The sequence below is a fragment of the Monodelphis domestica genome, chromosome 6 (genome assembly GCF_027887165.1).
Source record: "Monodelphis domestica isolate mMonDom1 chromosome 6, mMonDom1.pri, whole genome shotgun sequence".
NCBI lineage: Eukaryota > Metazoa > Chordata > Mammalia > Didelphimorphia > Didelphidae > Monodelphis > Monodelphis domestica.
In genome coordinates, this window is record NC_077232.1 from 29,978,868 (window position 1) to 29,996,507 (window position 17,640).

Consider the following 17,640-nt stretch of genomic DNA (forward strand, 5'->3'; position numbering starts at 1 on the left):
TTTAGTCAGTCACTCCTTTGAAGATGGAGGCGGATGGGTCAGGCAGGTATTAAAAACATGATGTGGTACAAACAGTAGGGAGCTTAGGAATCAGAACTCGTGAAGTGGTGAGTCAGTTCTGCCGTTAGCTGTGTGACCCAGTACAAGTCATCTCCCCTTTCTTGGACTCAGTATCTTTATCTGTAATGGACTAGATAACCTCTGAGTTTCCTTCCAGGCTTGATGCTAGGTTATAGGATTTAGAGTAGGAAAGGACTTCAGAAGTCATCTAATCCACCCTCCCCCCTCATTTTACAGACTAGGAAATTGAGATCTAGACAGATGATTTATTTGCCCAAGGTCACACATGTATTTAGAGACAGAACAAGGATTTGAACTGAGGTCCTCCAACTCCTAATCCAGCACTTTGCATTAAAATTGATTGATTAGGTAGATGTCTAAAACTTGAAACAATCAATCGATAAACACTTATAAAGTGCTTTTTATGTACCTAGATTCTGTGAAAGGGGCTGAGGACACAAAGGAAAAGCAATAACAGTCCCTGCCCTCAAGGAGCTTACATTCTAATGGGAAAATTAACATTTACTTAATACTAGTACCTACAAAGTAGCAATAATATCTTATTAAATCAGTTGTATCTTATATCCCAAATTTGAGCTTTCAAACTCTTTAAGTCCAGGCTCAATTGCCTTACCCCTCTGAAATCTAAGGCTTCTTCCTGGTCACCTGGCCCTTATAATGAATATGCATAGTCAAGAAAAACAAAGTCCCACATAGTCTTTTTTTTTTTAAAACCTTTACCTTCCATCTTGGAGTCAATATTGTGTATTGGCTCCAAGGCAGAAGAGTGGTAAGGGCTAGGCAATGGGGGTCAAGTGACTTGCCCAGGGTTACCACATAGTCTCATTGTGCAGTTTAAATCCAGTGATTTATCTCCAGTCCTTGGGCATCATGGCTTATCCTTGCATTGATCCAAGTTTTAAAATCAAATTCTCTGCAAATGGCAGACAAAGTGCTGACCTGCATTGATCCTGGGGGTTTCCTCTCCAGGAAGGTCCTTCTCTCCATGAAAAGCAGTACCAGTGTCTACCCCATCTCCTGCAATATTTAGTGACAGCTAAGTGGCACAGTGGAACAAAGAGGGGATAAAGAGGAAGGAAGACCCAAGTCTGAATCCTACCCAAGATACCTACTAGCCATGTAGCCTTGGGCAGGTCACTGCATTTCTTTGTTTTCTAGTTTTTCCATCTGAAAAATGAGTATGATAAAAATAGCATCTGTTTTCTAGGATTGTTTGAAAAAGCAGATGAAATATTTGTAAAGCACTAGATCAAGGCTAGTTAATGTTCATATTATATAGGGTGGCCACCTTATGTTTATGTAAAACAGATTTCTATAAGGCTAACAAAACAATTGTTCTGTTCTTTTTCTTTTCTTAAATCCTTCCCTTCTGTCTTAGTACCAGGGCTGGGTAATTGGGATTAAAGGATTTATCCATGGGCATTTAGCTAGGAAGTGTCTGAAGTCATATTTGAACCCAGATCCTCCCAACTCCATGCCCTTTCCATTGTGCTACCTACCTGCCCCTACAAAACATGTTTCCTAAGAATTGTGTTACCTGATCCTCACAGATATCTGTGATCTCTGTGATCTGATCCTTACACTGATTTCCTGTGAGGGAAGTGCTGCATTTTATCCCCATTTTACAAATAAGGAGACTAAGGTCCGAAAAGGGAAGGGGTTTCCAAAGCAAAAGTTGATCTCCAGTTTTCATGACTGTCTAGTATTTTAGCCATTGTTATAATTAGACATCATCACTCTTTGGAAAGAAAACAGCCTGGTACAGTGGGGAAAGAGCTTGCACCTTGAGAGTCACAGGGCTTGGGTCTGAATCCCAGCTCGGTAATTCACTAGTTCTGACTTTGGACAGGTCATATCACCTTTGTGGGTTTGGGGGCTTTATCTGGAGAATGAGGATAACCTACCTGGAAGAACTGTTTAGGAGAAACCAGCTGGTGACCCAGAAAGTGCCAAAGAAAAGAGCTTTGATGCACATCAGCATATCCTTTGTGATTCCCATGACCACCACCCACTCTCATTGCTTTCCAGTGTTATTATTTCTGCTCACTCCTACACAAAGCCTGAAGTCTGCTGGGGGTAGCTGGGCTGCAGTGATTAATTTCCTGTTTCACCTTCCCCAGGAATGATGCCATCCTAGAAGGTAGGTAGCTAGCTAGGGGAAGAGAGCTCAGCTCTGCGTCAGCCACGGACTGGAGAGGAAGGACTTCCTGAGGATAGGAGGAGGCTCCATCATCTCCCTGACTTTAGGGCAGTCTGGGGATTTTCTTTGAAATGACCCACATTGAAAAAGAAGTACAATATCATCCCTCTGCTCGATAGAAATGATTTGGTTGCCTTACCTGCATTTCTGTCTTCCCTTTCTCTCTTTCTCCCATGCACTGGATGAATCTCGACGTGCTGGAAGAAGCATCAAGGTTTTAGAGTGAGACATCTCCCCTCTAACTTAAATCCCTCGTCCCCAGTTACCTAAAGTAAGGATGTTTTAGTCTGGACTCCCCAGAGACGTCTCACACTCAACAGGTCCAAAGTGCTCTTCCTTCTCTCTAAGCCCTTTCTTCTTCCAAACTTGTCTCTTTCTGCCAAAGGCATCACCATTCTTCCCAGTTCTTAGGCTACTAACCTTATTATTCTACTCAGCTTATCCTGTTCCCTCCCCTCATGTATCCAATCAGTTTTTCTCTACAGCTCTCACACCTACCTCCTTCTCTCTGCTCATGCAGCTTCCCCCTTAGTTCAGATCCTCCTCACCTGGGTCCTGAATTATCCCAACCACCTCCTCCCTGGGCTCCCTGCCTTAAGTCTCACTACTCCACTCCGTTCTCCATATTGTTGACAGTGATCTTCCTTAAGCACAGATTTCACTGTCACCCCCCTACTCAATAGACTCCCTGTTTCCTGTAGGAGAATGAAATTGCTATTGTTAAAAATATGCATATATGCATGTTTGTTACACATATTCCTGTTTCATTTTTAAATCTCTTCCCAACTTAGCTTACCAGTCTCATTGAAAATTACCTCTTTTCTACACTGTGAGCCAGTCAAACTAACCTTATTCCCTGTTCCTCACCGAGATTGCCTTTGCACTGTCTGTTCCCCATGCCAGGAATGCATACACTCCCTCCTCACCTTTTCTTTTAAAGCAAAATTCAATTATGTTAGCTTGGAAATAAATACAGAACTTCCAAGTAGTCAGAACATTAATCAGGAATAAGGATAGACTCATTAATCTGGGCACCACACTGACTCATAAATCAAATTCCACCCAGAACCAAAGACTCTGGGCACCACATCCCTTCAAGAAGACACAGCTCTCGATACCAATTCCAAAGAGATACTGGACCTGAGAGTCTCTTTATACCTTCGGGAAGCCTACAAAGGCTAACTACAGACAGGTGTATAAACCTCCAAACACTCAACAGCAATGGCATTAGAAAATGGTCAGTTGTAACCAATTAGAGATAAAGGTCAAACTCAGGAGCTGGACTTCCTGAGAGGAAACTTTCAACCAATAGAGAAACCTTCATAACAAAAAAAGGTGCCTAATATTCAAATCAAAATAGGTGTGCTTGGTACCCGGTTTCTCAAAAGTAAAAGGTAAACTGAGTCATCCCAAAATTCACACTGACAAGTATAGCCTTATACTGGAAGCCATTACTGATCCCCTCAGTTGTTAATACCTCCCTTCCTTAATTACCTTGTATTTAAGGACTTTGTATTTATTTTTATTTAGGCAGCTAGGTAGCACTATGGACAGAGCACTGGCTTTAGAATCAGGAAAAACTCATCTTTATGAGTTCAAATCCACCCTAAGACAATTACTAGCTTTGTGACTCTGGGCAAGTCCCTTCACCCTGTTTGCCTCAGTTTCTTTATCTGTAAAATAAGCTGAAGAAGGAAATGGCAGACCATTGCAGTATCTTTGCCAAGAAAACCCCAAATAGAATCATAAAGAGTAGCAAATGATTGGACAATTTATTTATTCTCTTCATTTTTTTTTCCTCTCACAGGGTATTCCAAAAGTCTTAATGTACATAAAGCTTTAATAGTCTTTGGTCTGGATGATCTCTAAATTTTCTTCCAGTTCTAAGACTTTTGGGACACTCTGTATACATGTCCTTGTTTCCTCTTACATTAGGATAAAAGTTCCTTTTGAGTAGGAGTCATTCCATTTACTGTCTTTGTATCTCCAGTATGTCGTTCAGCACCAGACATCGACTCTTCTACTTCTGATTCTGGCCATCAATTTTCAATGTCTACATAATAATAGCTTTGACATCTTAGAGCTCAGTTAGCTCAGTCCCTCATTTTACAGATGGGGAACCAGGATCAGATGGATTGGGGAAGTCTCCATACAAATACTATGTGCCAGAGCCAGCCAGGTCTTGGCTTAAACCATTACCTTACATCTTAGAATCGATACTCTGTATTGGTTCCAAAACAGAAAAGTGGTAAAGGCTAGGCAATGGGGTGGGGGGTGTTAAGTGAATTGCTTTGGGTCATACAGCTAGGAAGTGTCTGAAGCTATTTGAACTCTGGACCTCCCACGTCAAGACCTGGCTGTCTATCCACTGTTCCACTTAGCTGCCCTGGGTTCAGATATTTTTGACTTTCTATAAAGTTGATTTCTGTTATTGCCATTGTAGCAAGATTTCCTGATTGTCCATGAGACCTCATAGTACGTGCTGTGTCTGGAACTCTGATTGGCCCTGACCCTACCTTGTTCAGACTGAAACCAGCTCAGAGTAAGCCTCTTTCCTTCTTAGGACCTGGCCACTGGCTCTGGTGAAGTCCTCCTCTCCATCAGCTACCTCCCAGCAGCCAACCGGCTCCTTGTGGTATTGATCAAGGCAAAGAATCTCCATTCCAACCAGTCCAAAGATGTCCTGGGGAAAGGTGAGTGGGGCAGTGGAGTGATGGGTTTACTCAAGCTCTAGGAGACATGTGAAGAGAGCCATGGGGGGATAGCAGGATTTATAACGAGAAAGCTTGGTTCTGAGTACCACTCTACCAACCACTAATTAAATGGGTTGGGGAAATTTCTTTACCTCTCAGTTTCCTCATTTGTATAATGAAGAGGTTGGTCTACATCAGCAATTCTCAAACTTTTTGGTCTTAACTCCATGACTCAGTGGATAAAGATCAAACCTAAAGTCATAAAGACCTGAATTTAAATCCAGTTTCAGATACTTACTGGCTGTGTGACCCTAGTTAAGTCACTTACTCTGTCTGGCTTGGTTTCCTCATCTGTTAAGTGGAGACAATAATAGAACCTATCTCCCAGGATAGGGATTTGAGGATCTAGTGAGATATAATATCTATATATATATACATATATATATATATATATAACATAATAACTCATTTGTTTCCTTCTCTTGCCTTCCCAGGACCCCTTTGCACTCTAATTAAATTATTGAGGCTTGACCCCTTCCCCCAAAACTCTGTTTCTGTGGTTACATTTATCTATAGTTACCATTTTAGAAATTAAAATGTATTAATGTTATTAAAATAGTTTTGTCCTCATGGGCTCCCTGAAAAGGTCTTAGGGACTTCCAGGGCTTTCCACCATATTTTGAGAACTGCTGATTTGGATGATCTCTAAATTTCCCTCCATTTCTAAGTCTATGAGTCCAACTTGCTACCTGTGGGACTTTGGGTAATTCCCTTTCCTAGGTGGTACAGTGGATAGAATGTTGGATTTGGGATTAGGAAGTTCCAAGAGTGAATCTTGCTCCAGATACTTACAAGCTGTGTGACCAGGGCAAGTCACTTCATCTTTCTTTGCCTCCATTTCTTCATTCACAATATGAAGGGATTGATATTGATGGCCTTTAAGATTCTTTGATCCTGGGACTCTGTTTCTTCATCTATAAAATGAAAATATTCCCTTCCAGCTTTAAAATGTCGTAGACAGACAACTGGACTTGTGGGTAGGAAAATCTGGGTTCCTATCCTGCCTATCTGAGATTAGATTTGATCTCAGGAAAATAAGTCTTCCTGACTTTAGTCCAGAGACTCTATTCACTGTACCACCTAGCTGTCTGCCCTGTGGCACATAGTAGGTGCTTAATAAATGTTGATTGAATTTATTGAATTTTCTTTATAACTCACTTCAGGTCAGTCCTCTCACAATACTTCATCTCTCAAATGTCTTTGGCAAAGCAAAGAACTAATGACCCAGGGGTGATAATTATAGCAATAAACATTGAGTTGTAATTATTTCCACATTAGCTTCCATAACCCTGATCTAATTGAAAACATCTCTGGCTGTTAGATTATATATGAAAAATCTATTGTGGCATAATGGGAATGCGTTGGTTTTTGGAGTCAAGGGATCTGAGACTGAATCTTTGCTCTTTGTGACCTTGGTCAAGTCTCTTCCCCACCTGGGCCTCAGTTTCCTTGCCTAGAAAATGAGACAGATGGATCAGATGATCCCTATGATCTCTTCCATCTTTAAAAACAATGAATTCCTATATTGTCCTTGGACTTAAAATTTCTGGGAGGAATTTCTGATAGTGCTTCAGGATCCTTTTTCCCTCAGCCCCCTTGAGGGAGAATGTGGAACAATTTGAAGCCAGTAGAGGTTGATTTGAAGGTGGAGAGGCAAGGGGGGAGCAGTGCAAAGAAAATTGGTACTAGAGTTAGAGGACCTGAGTTCAATCACACCTGAAATACTAGCTGGGTAATCTTGGGAGAGTCATTGAGCTTCCCTGGGTCTCTTTCCTCACCTGTAAAGTGAGAGTGTTGGAACAGACGACCTTGGATGAGCAGTCCCTTCCAGAGCTATAATTGTGTGTCTTTGGGCAAGTAACTGCCTCTCTTACTCTCTGTTTCCCCAGCTGTTAAATGGAGGCTGAGACAACCTCCAAGTTCCCTTTTAATTTTAAATCTGTGAGGGTTAAGCCAAGGTTTATGGTTGAATAAGCCTCCCCACCCCCCAAAGAACAAAAGACAGATGAGAAGAAATGAGCCAGACAGTCAGCCAAGAGACAAGTCATTTAAACTTGGAAGGACGTCGAAAACAAGGGAGAGGAAGATGAATGCCAGTTGGTCCATCCCAGCCCCCATTTGTACTTAGAGGGCTGCCTTCTCTAGGAAGCCTTCTTTTCTCTCCCTATTCATCAGCTTTTTCTCTTTTTGATACAGAGAAAAAAGTGCTGATCTAGGAGTGAAAAGATAGCTTCCAACCCCACCTGTGTGACCTTGGGCAAGTGCTTAGGACAGTACCTGGCACATAGTAGACACCTAATTAATGACTTTGAACTGAATTATTGAAGTTAGTTCACTTCCTTGGCCTCAGTTTCTGCCTCTGTAAAATAAAAGAAATTGGACTAGATGATCTCTGAGGTCCTTTCCAACACTAGATCTATGACCCTATTATCTTCTATTCTCCCAGGCCCTTGTCTGAACCCTCTCCCTTCATTTAACAGATTCTGATTGGAACTATAGTTTCCTATGACCCTGGGTATTTTTGTTGTTTAATAGAAAGAACATTGGCCTTGAGGTCAGGAGAGACTTGAATCCCAATCTTGGCTTTGCCACTTACTGGGAGAAAGTTGCTTACCCTTTAAGTGCCTCAGTTTCTTCATGTGTAAAATAGAAATAATAATAAACAACAAACAAACAACCTTTCCCTACCCTATTAGAATCAGTAATGTGTATTGGTTCTAAGGTAAAAGAGTTGGTAAGAATGAGACAATGGATTTGCCCAGGGTCACACACTTGGGAAGTGTCTGTAGTCAGATTTGAATCTAGGACTTCCTGTCTCTAGGCTTGACTCTCAATCCACTGAGCCACACAGTTGTCCCCAATAATGATTCTTACATTGTGTTCTGCATATGATTTTGAAGATGGTATTGTGCAGCCCTTAGCTTTTTGTTTGTTTTTGGATTAATTCTGTGATTTAATAGGCATTAGGAGCTCCCAAAGAGGAAATTCTCATAACCAGTGAAGATCAGCTTTTACCCCCAAATTTATAATCTTAGAGATTAAATGGCTTACCAAGAATCACAGTCAGCACTAACTCTGAGCATGGCCTCTGTCCATCATACCATGGCTGGCTCTTGATCTTTGGACTGGTAGAATTTCATCTCTGACACTTATACCATTTGTGACCCTTAGCCAGTCAAGTAACTTCTTTGGGTCTTGATTATCCCCTCCATAAAATGAAGGGATTATAGTATGTGGTCAACTCCTAAGGTGCCTTCTAGATTGATTAATTGATTCATCTATCTGTCTGTCTGTCTATCTGTCTATCTATCTATCTATCTATCTATCTATCTATCTATGTCTGTCCATCCATCTATCTATCTGTCTGTCTGTCTGTCTCTCTCTGTCCATTTGTCCATCTATCTATCTATCTATCTATCTATCTATCTATCTATCTATCTATCTATCTATGTCTGTCCATCCATCTGTCTGTCTCTCTGTCCATCCATCCATCCATCCATCCATCCATCCACCCATCCATCCGTCCGTCCGTCGGTCCATCTGTCTGTCTGTCTGTCTGTCTGTCTGTCTGTCTGTCTGTCTGTCTGTCTAACTGTCTGTCTGTCTGCCTATCTCCTTTGTTGCTTATTTATTTAGTGACTGAATTGCTCTCTTGCCCAGGCTAGAAGCCTAGGATCATCATGAGAATTTTGACGGGTGCCCTTTCTGACCTGGGCTGTTTCAGCCTGCCTTAGGAAGGCTGATGTCCCTGTTCCCAAACCTACCATATTCTTGCTGGAAACACGCTAAAAAAACTTTAAAAAAATTAGCCTACTGTAGCTCAGACCTCCTGAGTCTAAGCAATCCACCAGCCTCAGTCCTTCTCAAGATCAAACATTATAAGCATGTACCATGATGCCCAGTATTCCTTCTAGCATGAAATCTATGATCCCAAAATGCAAACTAATTGAAATCCCAGTAGGAGAACCTCTATATAATTGTGTTCAGGAATAGGTGGACAAAGGGGTGGGAATGTATAGGGTAAAAATCCAGGTTCCTTGGCCCCATCCCCACATTCTTCATCTCTAGAAAAAGAGGAGGCTGGATTAGATTTCCCCTCAGGTCTCTTTCAGATTCCAAATTCTAGGTTTCTTCAGCTAGTTCCACTCTGCCCCTTGTTCCCCAATGATTGGCTGGAGCCCCAAGGAGTTGCGAGGAGGTCCCTCTAGACCAGTTGGGAGGGACAACATGGGTGGGATCGAGTGGCAGAAACTCACCAAATTCCCCCCCCCCTTGATGCTCCATCCTTTGCAGATGTCTCTGTCAAGGTGACCTTGAAACACCAAGCCCTGAAACTGAAGAAGAAGCAGACAAAACGGGCCAAACACAAGCTGAACCCGGTGTGGAACGAGATGATCATGTTCGAGGTGCCCGATGACCTCCTGCGGGCCTCCAGCGTGGAGCTGGAGATGTTGGGTCAGGATGGGGCCGGCCAGAGCCACGTGCTAGGTCGCTGCAGCCTGGGCCTGCACTCGTCTGGCACTCAGCGCAGCCACTGGGAAGAGATGCTCAAGAATCCTCGCCGGCAGATCGCCATGTGGCATCAGCTCCAGATGTAGCTCCATGAGGCCTCTGCCATGATGCCTCCTCCTTGTGGCGCCCACTTTCATCCATCTGTCTCCCTGACTTCCCCCCATTCTGCTCTCAGTCTGTGGCTCAGGAGACCATGGAAGATGCTTGGGAAGGCCAAGGCCCCCCTGGGACACCCATCAATGAGCACTGATTACGCACTTAGAGTGCTAAGGCAAAGGCTCTTCATATCTGGCCCCAGAGTAGAAACAGGACCTCTGAGGTCACTCGACTAAGTGCAGACAGTTAGTCCCTTCCTACTCGCCAAAGAAATGGGTGAGTACAGCTTGTGTGCACGAGACAGCCCACACACAGATGGGCAGGAGGCCCTGGGAAAAGGCAAAGGAAAGCTTGATTTAGCAAACATTTCATTAGTTTTGAAATGACTGTTCTTCAATGCCATGTTCCTTTTATTGAATGAATAAAAGAGAGTTTCCTTATTTTTTAAAAACTTAAAAGAATCCCAGAATGTCAACAAGGAAGGACTTTGCAGGTCTAATCTTCCACTCCCCCCTCAAACAGGAATAAATTCCACACCATTGCAGAGACATCGTTATTATAAGGAATCTACCAAAATTTGTTAAACATAGGTCTACCCTCTGCTTAAATATGTCTAGTCATGGTGAACTGGAGTGGCAGAAAGAGTGTTGGGTTTGGAGTCAGAGGACCTACATTCGAATTCTGACACAGACTTCTATTTGTTCCCTGTCTTTGATTCTCTGAGGAACACTGGACCACTCACTCCATCTTTAATTATCTTGGTATGGCCATCTCTAAAACCAGATCTCTGTGGCCTTGGGCAAGGGAGGTGAAGCTCTCTCACCTCTTCTGAAAAATGAGAGGGGTTAACTAGATGATCTCTAGCATCTCTTCTGTCTCCAAAGGTGTGCTCCTAATGAAGCAACCAAGAAGTAGAATATCTATTTTTAAAAAAAATAAGTTCTATAAATTATCTTTTATTTTTAAACCATAGTTCTGGAAATACCTCTCTCCTGCAGAATGAAGCTGTTTTCCAATCCCCTATGCCCTTGTGAATTAAAAATAATTTGGATTCTAGTTTTGGCCCATCACTTACTCTCCATGTCACTGCAGGCAAGTCATATGGTATCTTGAGGCCTCAATCTTCTCATCTGTAAAATGGAAACATTAAGGTTATTCCCTACCTACCTACCTGATCAACCCCTTTGTAAGGAGTAAAGTGCCAATGAAATATCAGCTACCATGATTATTTTCTGTTAACTTCACTATATAGTTCTTGAATTGAGCTTTCCTCTGCATTTTGGGCAATGCCCAGAGGGGTCTACCCACTAGCAAATGGGAGGTGGTCACCATGCCTGAACTGAACCAGGTTCTTTGTTTACATAATAAAGAGGACCGCCTTTGGGAAATGTTACCCTCAGCCTGTGAGCCAAAATATTGGGAGGCAGTTGTGGTACGGTGGGAAGAATCCTGGCTCTGGATGTAGAGCACACAGGTTCAAAACCTGCCTCTGACATTCACCCTCTATGAGAGTTTGGGTTTGTCTCTGCCCAGGGCCTCAGTTTCTCCATTCTAAAAATGATGGGGATTTCTGAAATCCTTTCCAGCTCTAGATCAGAGAGCCTCCTTCTCTATAATGAGAATCTCTAAAGAGTTGACCACATGGATAGAACATGCATTGTAGAATGACATGAGCCCAGGGACACCCAACTTCTATTTGTTCCCTGTCTTTGATTCACTGAGGAACACTGGACCTCTCACTCCATCTTTAATTATCTTGGTATGGCCGTCTCTAAAACCCAATGAACAATGCATGACCAGGCTAGAAGTTGTAGGTAGACAAGATACCAGAACAGTCCTGGAGGCCTCCTGAGGAATTTTTTCTTTTAATGAGGAATCCAAATTATTATTTTTAGCTTGGATTACTGTCTTTCCCTTCTAGTTTTCCAAGAGGGAGCATCAAAAATACTGTAGGAGTATGCACATAGTTTCTAGACCTGAGAGGTTCAATTCAGGTACCAAGAAACAGATGAAATTTGGGTTTCTATTAGTCAAACCCTTATCCTTTAATATTCTCAAAGTAAACCCATTGCTCCAAAAATTGGAAAAACAAATCCTAGAACCCAAAGAATATCTGTATTCTAAGGAAAATAAGAAAGTAAAATTAGTGCTTTAAGGAACTTTATAATCTGAAACATGCAATGCTAGAGCTGGAAGGAACCTTAGAACACAGAATGAAAGAATTGGAAAGGACCTTAGACTATAGAATGAAAGAATTGGAAAGGACCTTGGAACATAGAATGAAAGTCTTGGAAAGAACCTGAGAACATAGAAGGAAAGAATTGGAAAGGACCTTAGAACACAGAATGAAAGAATTGGAAAGGATCTGAGAACATAGAATGAAAGAACTGGAAAGGACCTTAGAACACAGAACAAAAGAATTGGAAAGGATCTGAGAACATAGAATGAAATAATTGGAAAGAACCTGAGAATATAGAAGGAAAGAATTGGAAAGGACCTTAGAACATAGAATGAAAGAACTGGAAAGAACCTTAGGACACAGAACGAAAGAATTGAAAAGGATCTGAGAACATAGAATGAAAGAACTGGAAAGGACCTTAGAACACAGAAGAAAAGAATTGGAAAGGACTTTAGAACACAGAATGAAAGAATTGGAAAGGACCTTAGAACACAGAATGAAAGAATTGGAAAGGACCTTAGAACATAGAATGAAAGTATTGGAAAGGACCTTAGAACACAGAATGAAAGAATTGGAAAGGACCTTGGAACATAGAATGAAAGTATTGGAAAGAACCTGAGAACATAGAAGGAAAAATTGGAAAGGACCTTAGAACATAGAATGAAAGTATTGGAAAGAACCTTAGAACACAGAATGAAAGAATTGGAAAGGACTTTAGAACACAGAATGAAAGAATTGGAAAGGATCTGAAAACATAGAATGAAAGAACCTTAGGACACAGAACGAAAGAATTGGAAAGGATCTGAGAACATAGAATGAAAGAATTGGAAAGGACCTTGGAACATAGAATGAAAGAATTGGAAAGGACCTTAGAACATAGAATGAAAGAACTGGAAAGGACCTTGGAACATAGAATGAAAGTATTGGAAAGAATCTGAGAACATAGAAGGAAAGAACTGGAAAGGACCTTAGAACATAGAATGAAAGTAATGGAAAGAACCTGAGAACATAGAATGAAAGAATTGGAAAGGACCTTAGAACACAGAATGAAAGAATTGGAAAGGACCTTAGAACATAGAATGAAAGAACTGGAAAGAACCTTAGGACACAGAACGAAAGAATTGAAAAGGATCTGAGAACATAGAATGAAAGAACTGGAAAGGACCTTAGAACACAGAACAAAAGAATTGGAAAGGACCTGCGAACACATAACGAAAGAATTGGAAAGGGTCTGAGAACATAGAATGAGATAATTGGAAAGGGCCTTAGAAGATAGAATGAAAGAATTGGAAAGGACCTTAGAACACAGAATGAAAGAATTGGAAAGGATCTGAGAACATAGAATGAAAGAACTGGAAAGGACCTTAGAACACAGAACAAAAGAATTGGAAAGGATCTGAGAACATAGAATGAAATAATTGGAAAGAACCTGAGAACATAGAAGGAAAGAATTGGAAAGGACCTTAGAACATAGAATGAAAGAACTGGAAAGAACCTTAGGACACAGAACGAAAGAATTGAAAAGGATCTGAGAACATAGAATGAAAGAACTGGAAAGGACCTTAGAACACAGAAGAAAAGAATTGGAAAGGACCTGCGAACACATAACGAAAGAATTGGAAAGGGTCTGAGAACATAGAATGAAATAATTGGAAAGGGCCTTAGAACACAGAATGAAAGAATTGGAAAGGACCTTAGAACATAGAATGAAAGAATTGGAAAGGACCTTAGAACACAGAATGAAAGAATTGGAAAGGACCTTAGAACATAGAATGAAAGTATTGGAAAGGACCTTAGAACACAGAATGAAAGAATTGGAAAGGACCTTGGAACATAGAATGAAAGTATTGGAAAGAACCTGAGAACATAGAAGGAAAAATTGGAAAGGACCTTAGAACATAGAATGAAAGTATTGGAAAGAACCTTAGAACACAGAATGAAAGAATTGGAAAGGACTTTAGAACACAGAATGAAAGAATTGGAAAGGATCTGAAAACATAGAATGAAAGAACCTTAGGACACAGAACGAAAGAATTGGAAAGGATCTGAGAACATAGAATGAAAGAATTGGAAAGGACCTTGGAACATAGAATGAAAGAATTGGAAAGGACCTTAGAACATAGAATGAAAGAACTGGAAAGGACCTTGGAACATAGAATGAAAGTATTGGAAAGAATCTGAGAACATAGAAGGAAAGAACTGGAAAGGACCTTAGAACATAGAATGAAAGTAATGGAAAGAACCTGAGAACATAGAATGAAAGAATTGGAAAGGACCTTAGAACACAGAATGAAAGAATTGGAAAGGACCTTAGAACATAGAATGAAAGAACTGGAAAGGACCTTGGAACATAGAATGAAAGTATTGGAAAGAATCTGAGAACAAAGAAGGAAAGAACTGGAAAGGACCTTAGAACATAGAATGAAAGTATTGGAAAGAACCTGAGAACATAGAATGAAAGAATTGGAAAGGACCTTAGAACACAGAATGAAAGAATTGGAAAGGACCTTAGAACATAGAATGAAAGAATTGGAAAGGACCTTAGAACACAGAATGAAAGAATTGGAAAGGACCTTAGAACATAGAATGAAAGAACTGGAAAGAACCTTAGGACACAGAACGAAAGAATTGAAAAGGATCTGAGAACATAGAATGAAAGAACTGGAAAGGACCTTAGAACACAGAAGAAAAGAATTGGAAAGGACCTGCGAACACATAACGAAAGAATTGGAAAGGGTCTGAGAACATAGAATGAAATAATTGGAAAGGGCCTTAGAACACAGAATGAAAGAATTGGAAAGGACCTTAGAACATAGAATGAAAGAATTGGAAAGGACCTTAGAACACAGAATGAAAGAATTGGAAAGGACCTTAGAACATAGAATGAAAGTATTGGAAAGGACCTTAGAACACAGAATGAAAGAATTGGAAAGGACCTTGGAACATAGAATGAAAGTATTGGAAAGAACCTGAGAACATAGAAGGAAAAATTGGAAAGGACCTTAGAACATAGAATGAAAGTATTGGAAAGAACCTTAGAACACAGAATGAAAGAATTGGAAAGGACTTTAGAACACAGAATGAAAGAATTGGAAAGGATCTGAAAACATAGAATGAAAGAACCTTAGGACACAGAACGAAAGAATTGGAAAGGATCTGAGAACATAGAATGAAAGAATTGGAAAGGACCTTGGAACATAGAATGAAAGAATTGGAAAGGACCTTAGAACATAGAATGAAAGAACTGGAAAGGACCTTGGAACATAGAATGAAAGTATTGGAAAGAATCTGAGAACATAGAAGGAAAGAACTGGAAAGGACCTTAGAACATAGAATGAAAGTAATGGAAAGAACCTGAGAACATAGAATGAAAGAATTGGAAAGGACCTTAGAACACAGAATGAAAGAATTGGAAAGGACCTTAGAACATAGAATGAAAGAACTGGAAAGGACCTTGGAACATAGAATGAAAGTATTGGAAAGAATCTGAGAACAAAGAAGGAAAGAACTGGAAAGGACCTTAGAACATAGAATGAAAGTATTGGAAAGAACCTGAGAACATAGAATGAAAGAATTGGAAAGGACCTTAGAACACAGAATGAAAGAATTGGAAAGGACCTTAGAACATAGAATGAAAGAATTGGAAAGGACCTTAGAACACAGAATGAAAGAATTGGAAAGGACCTTAGAACATAGAATGAAAGTATTGGAAAGGACCTTAGAACACAGAATGAAAGAATTGGAAAGGACCTTGGAACATAGAATGAAAGTATTGGAAAGAACCTTAGAACACAAAATGAAAGAATTGGAAAGGACTTTAGAACACAGAATGAAAGAATTGGAAAGGATCTGAAAACATAGAATGAAAGAACCTTAGGACACAGAACGAAAGAATTGGAAAGGATCTGAGAACATAGAATGAAAGAATTGGAAAGGACCTTGGAACATAGAATGAAAGAATTGGAAAGGACCTTAGAACATAGAATGAAAGAACTGGAAAGGACCTTGGAACATAGAATGAAAGTATTGGAAAGAATCTGAGAACATAGAAGGAAAGAACTGGAAAGGACCTTAGAACATAGAATGAAAGTAATGGAAAGAACCTGAGAACATAGAATGAAAGAATTGGAAAGGACCTTAGAACACAGAATGAAAGAATTGGAAAGGACCTTAGAACATAGAATGAAAGAACTGGAAAGGACCTTGGAACATAGAATGAAAGTATTGGAAAGAATCTGAGAACAAAGAAGGAAAGAACTGGAAAGGACCTTAGAACATAGAATGAAAGTATTGGAAAGAACCTGAGAACATAGAATGAAAGAATTGGAAAGGACTTTAGAACACAGAATGAAAGAATTGGAAAGGACCTTAGAACACAGAATGAAAGAATTGGAAAGAATCTGAGAACATAGAAGGAAAGAACTGGAAAGGACCTTAGAACACAGAATGAAAGAATTGGAAAGGACCTGAGAACAAAGAATGAAAGAACTGGAAAGGATCTTAGAACACAGAACGAAAGAATTGGAAAGGACCTTAGAACACATAACGAAAGAATTGGAAATGATCTGAGAACATAGAATGAAATAATTGGAAAGGGCCTTAGAAGATAGAATGAAAGAATTGGAAAGGACCTTGGAACATAGAATGAAAGAATTGGAAAGGACCTTGGAACATAGAATGAAAGAATTGGAAAGGACCTTAGAACATAGAATGAAAGAATTGGAAAGGACCTTAAAACATAGAATGAAAGAATTGGAAAGAACCTTAGAACACAGAATGAAAGAATTGGAAAGGATCTTAAAACATAAAATGCTTGTATTTAAAGGGATCTCAGAAAAGAATATGTCAGAGCTGAATGGGGCCTTTTAGAACAAAGAATTCTGGAATTGGTTGGGGTGTTAGACCATAGAGTACTGGAACCAAAGGGCATTTGGAGAACCTTTACTCAATCCTTCATTGAACATATGAGAAAACTGAGGACCTGAGAGGGGGAGAGACTTGTCTAAGGTTATGAAAGGAATGAGTAGCAAAATCAGGACTTGAAGTCATATCTCCAGATTCCTAGTCCCTTGCTCTTGCCAGTGAACTGCATGGTAGACAGTTCCCAGGAAAGCACATTGCCCCATCTGTAGATCCCCCTTGGCATCTCTTATTAGAATTCTACTGGTAAAACTTGGAGCCTTTGTTCCCTGATGAAGAGGTTTCTTGGAAGCTCTCTATTTGTCTTCTGTAATGAGAACTTGGTGTGCCTAGTAAACTAGAAGGTTGGTGCTTGAGATAAGAGAGTTAAGGAGTTGGACATAGGGAAGAGGAAAGAGAACCTCTGAGCAATGACCTGGGAACATATTCTCTGGGTCCTTGTTGGCTCCCTAAAAGGTTTTGGGGGTAAAAGTGGCCAGACATTGTGTCTGGATTCTTTTTTTTTCTCCTTTGATTCAGGACTTACTTATTATTTATTCTGAGAGCACAGAGTTTGTGGACTCTCAGCTCTTCCTTTCAAGCATTTCCCCTTCCTCTCCTATGTGTTAACAAAAGTTCATGCTTGGCAAGGCGAAACTATGAGGGCAGTCACATCTGTGGCAGTTCAGCCACACATTGGGCCATGTTGTGGCCCAAGGCTTGACAGTATCCTGGCTAGACCTTGCCCCTTGTGGCCTGGCTTGATGAACCCCATCCAGCAGGCAAGCCTGAATCCTAACTGAATTCTAGTCTCTGTCCAGTTGTACCTAGTGTGCTAAAAAGGGTGTATCATGGCACACCCATGGTGGCATGATTTTAAGAGTCCTGAAAAGACTCAGTTGACTCTAAAAAGGCTTCTT

General features: G+C 40.5%; 1 protein-coding gene across 1 annotated transcript in view; it reads left to right on the plus strand.

Annotated features, from left to right (window-relative positions):
* Positions 1–13,264, plus strand: part of SYT13 (synaptotagmin 13) — a 54,041-nt gene extending 40,777 nt beyond the window's left edge. The window contains exons 5-6 of the mRNA XM_056801896.1: positions 4,845–4,974; positions 9,328–13,264. Of these exons, the coding sequence (XP_056657874.1) occupies positions 4,845–4,974; positions 9,328–9,632 (435 nt within the window). The 3' untranslated portion in view covers positions 9,633–13,264. The remainder of the gene's footprint in view (positions 1–4,844; positions 4,975–9,327) is intronic.
* Positions 13,265–17,640: the final 4,376 nt, after the last annotated feature.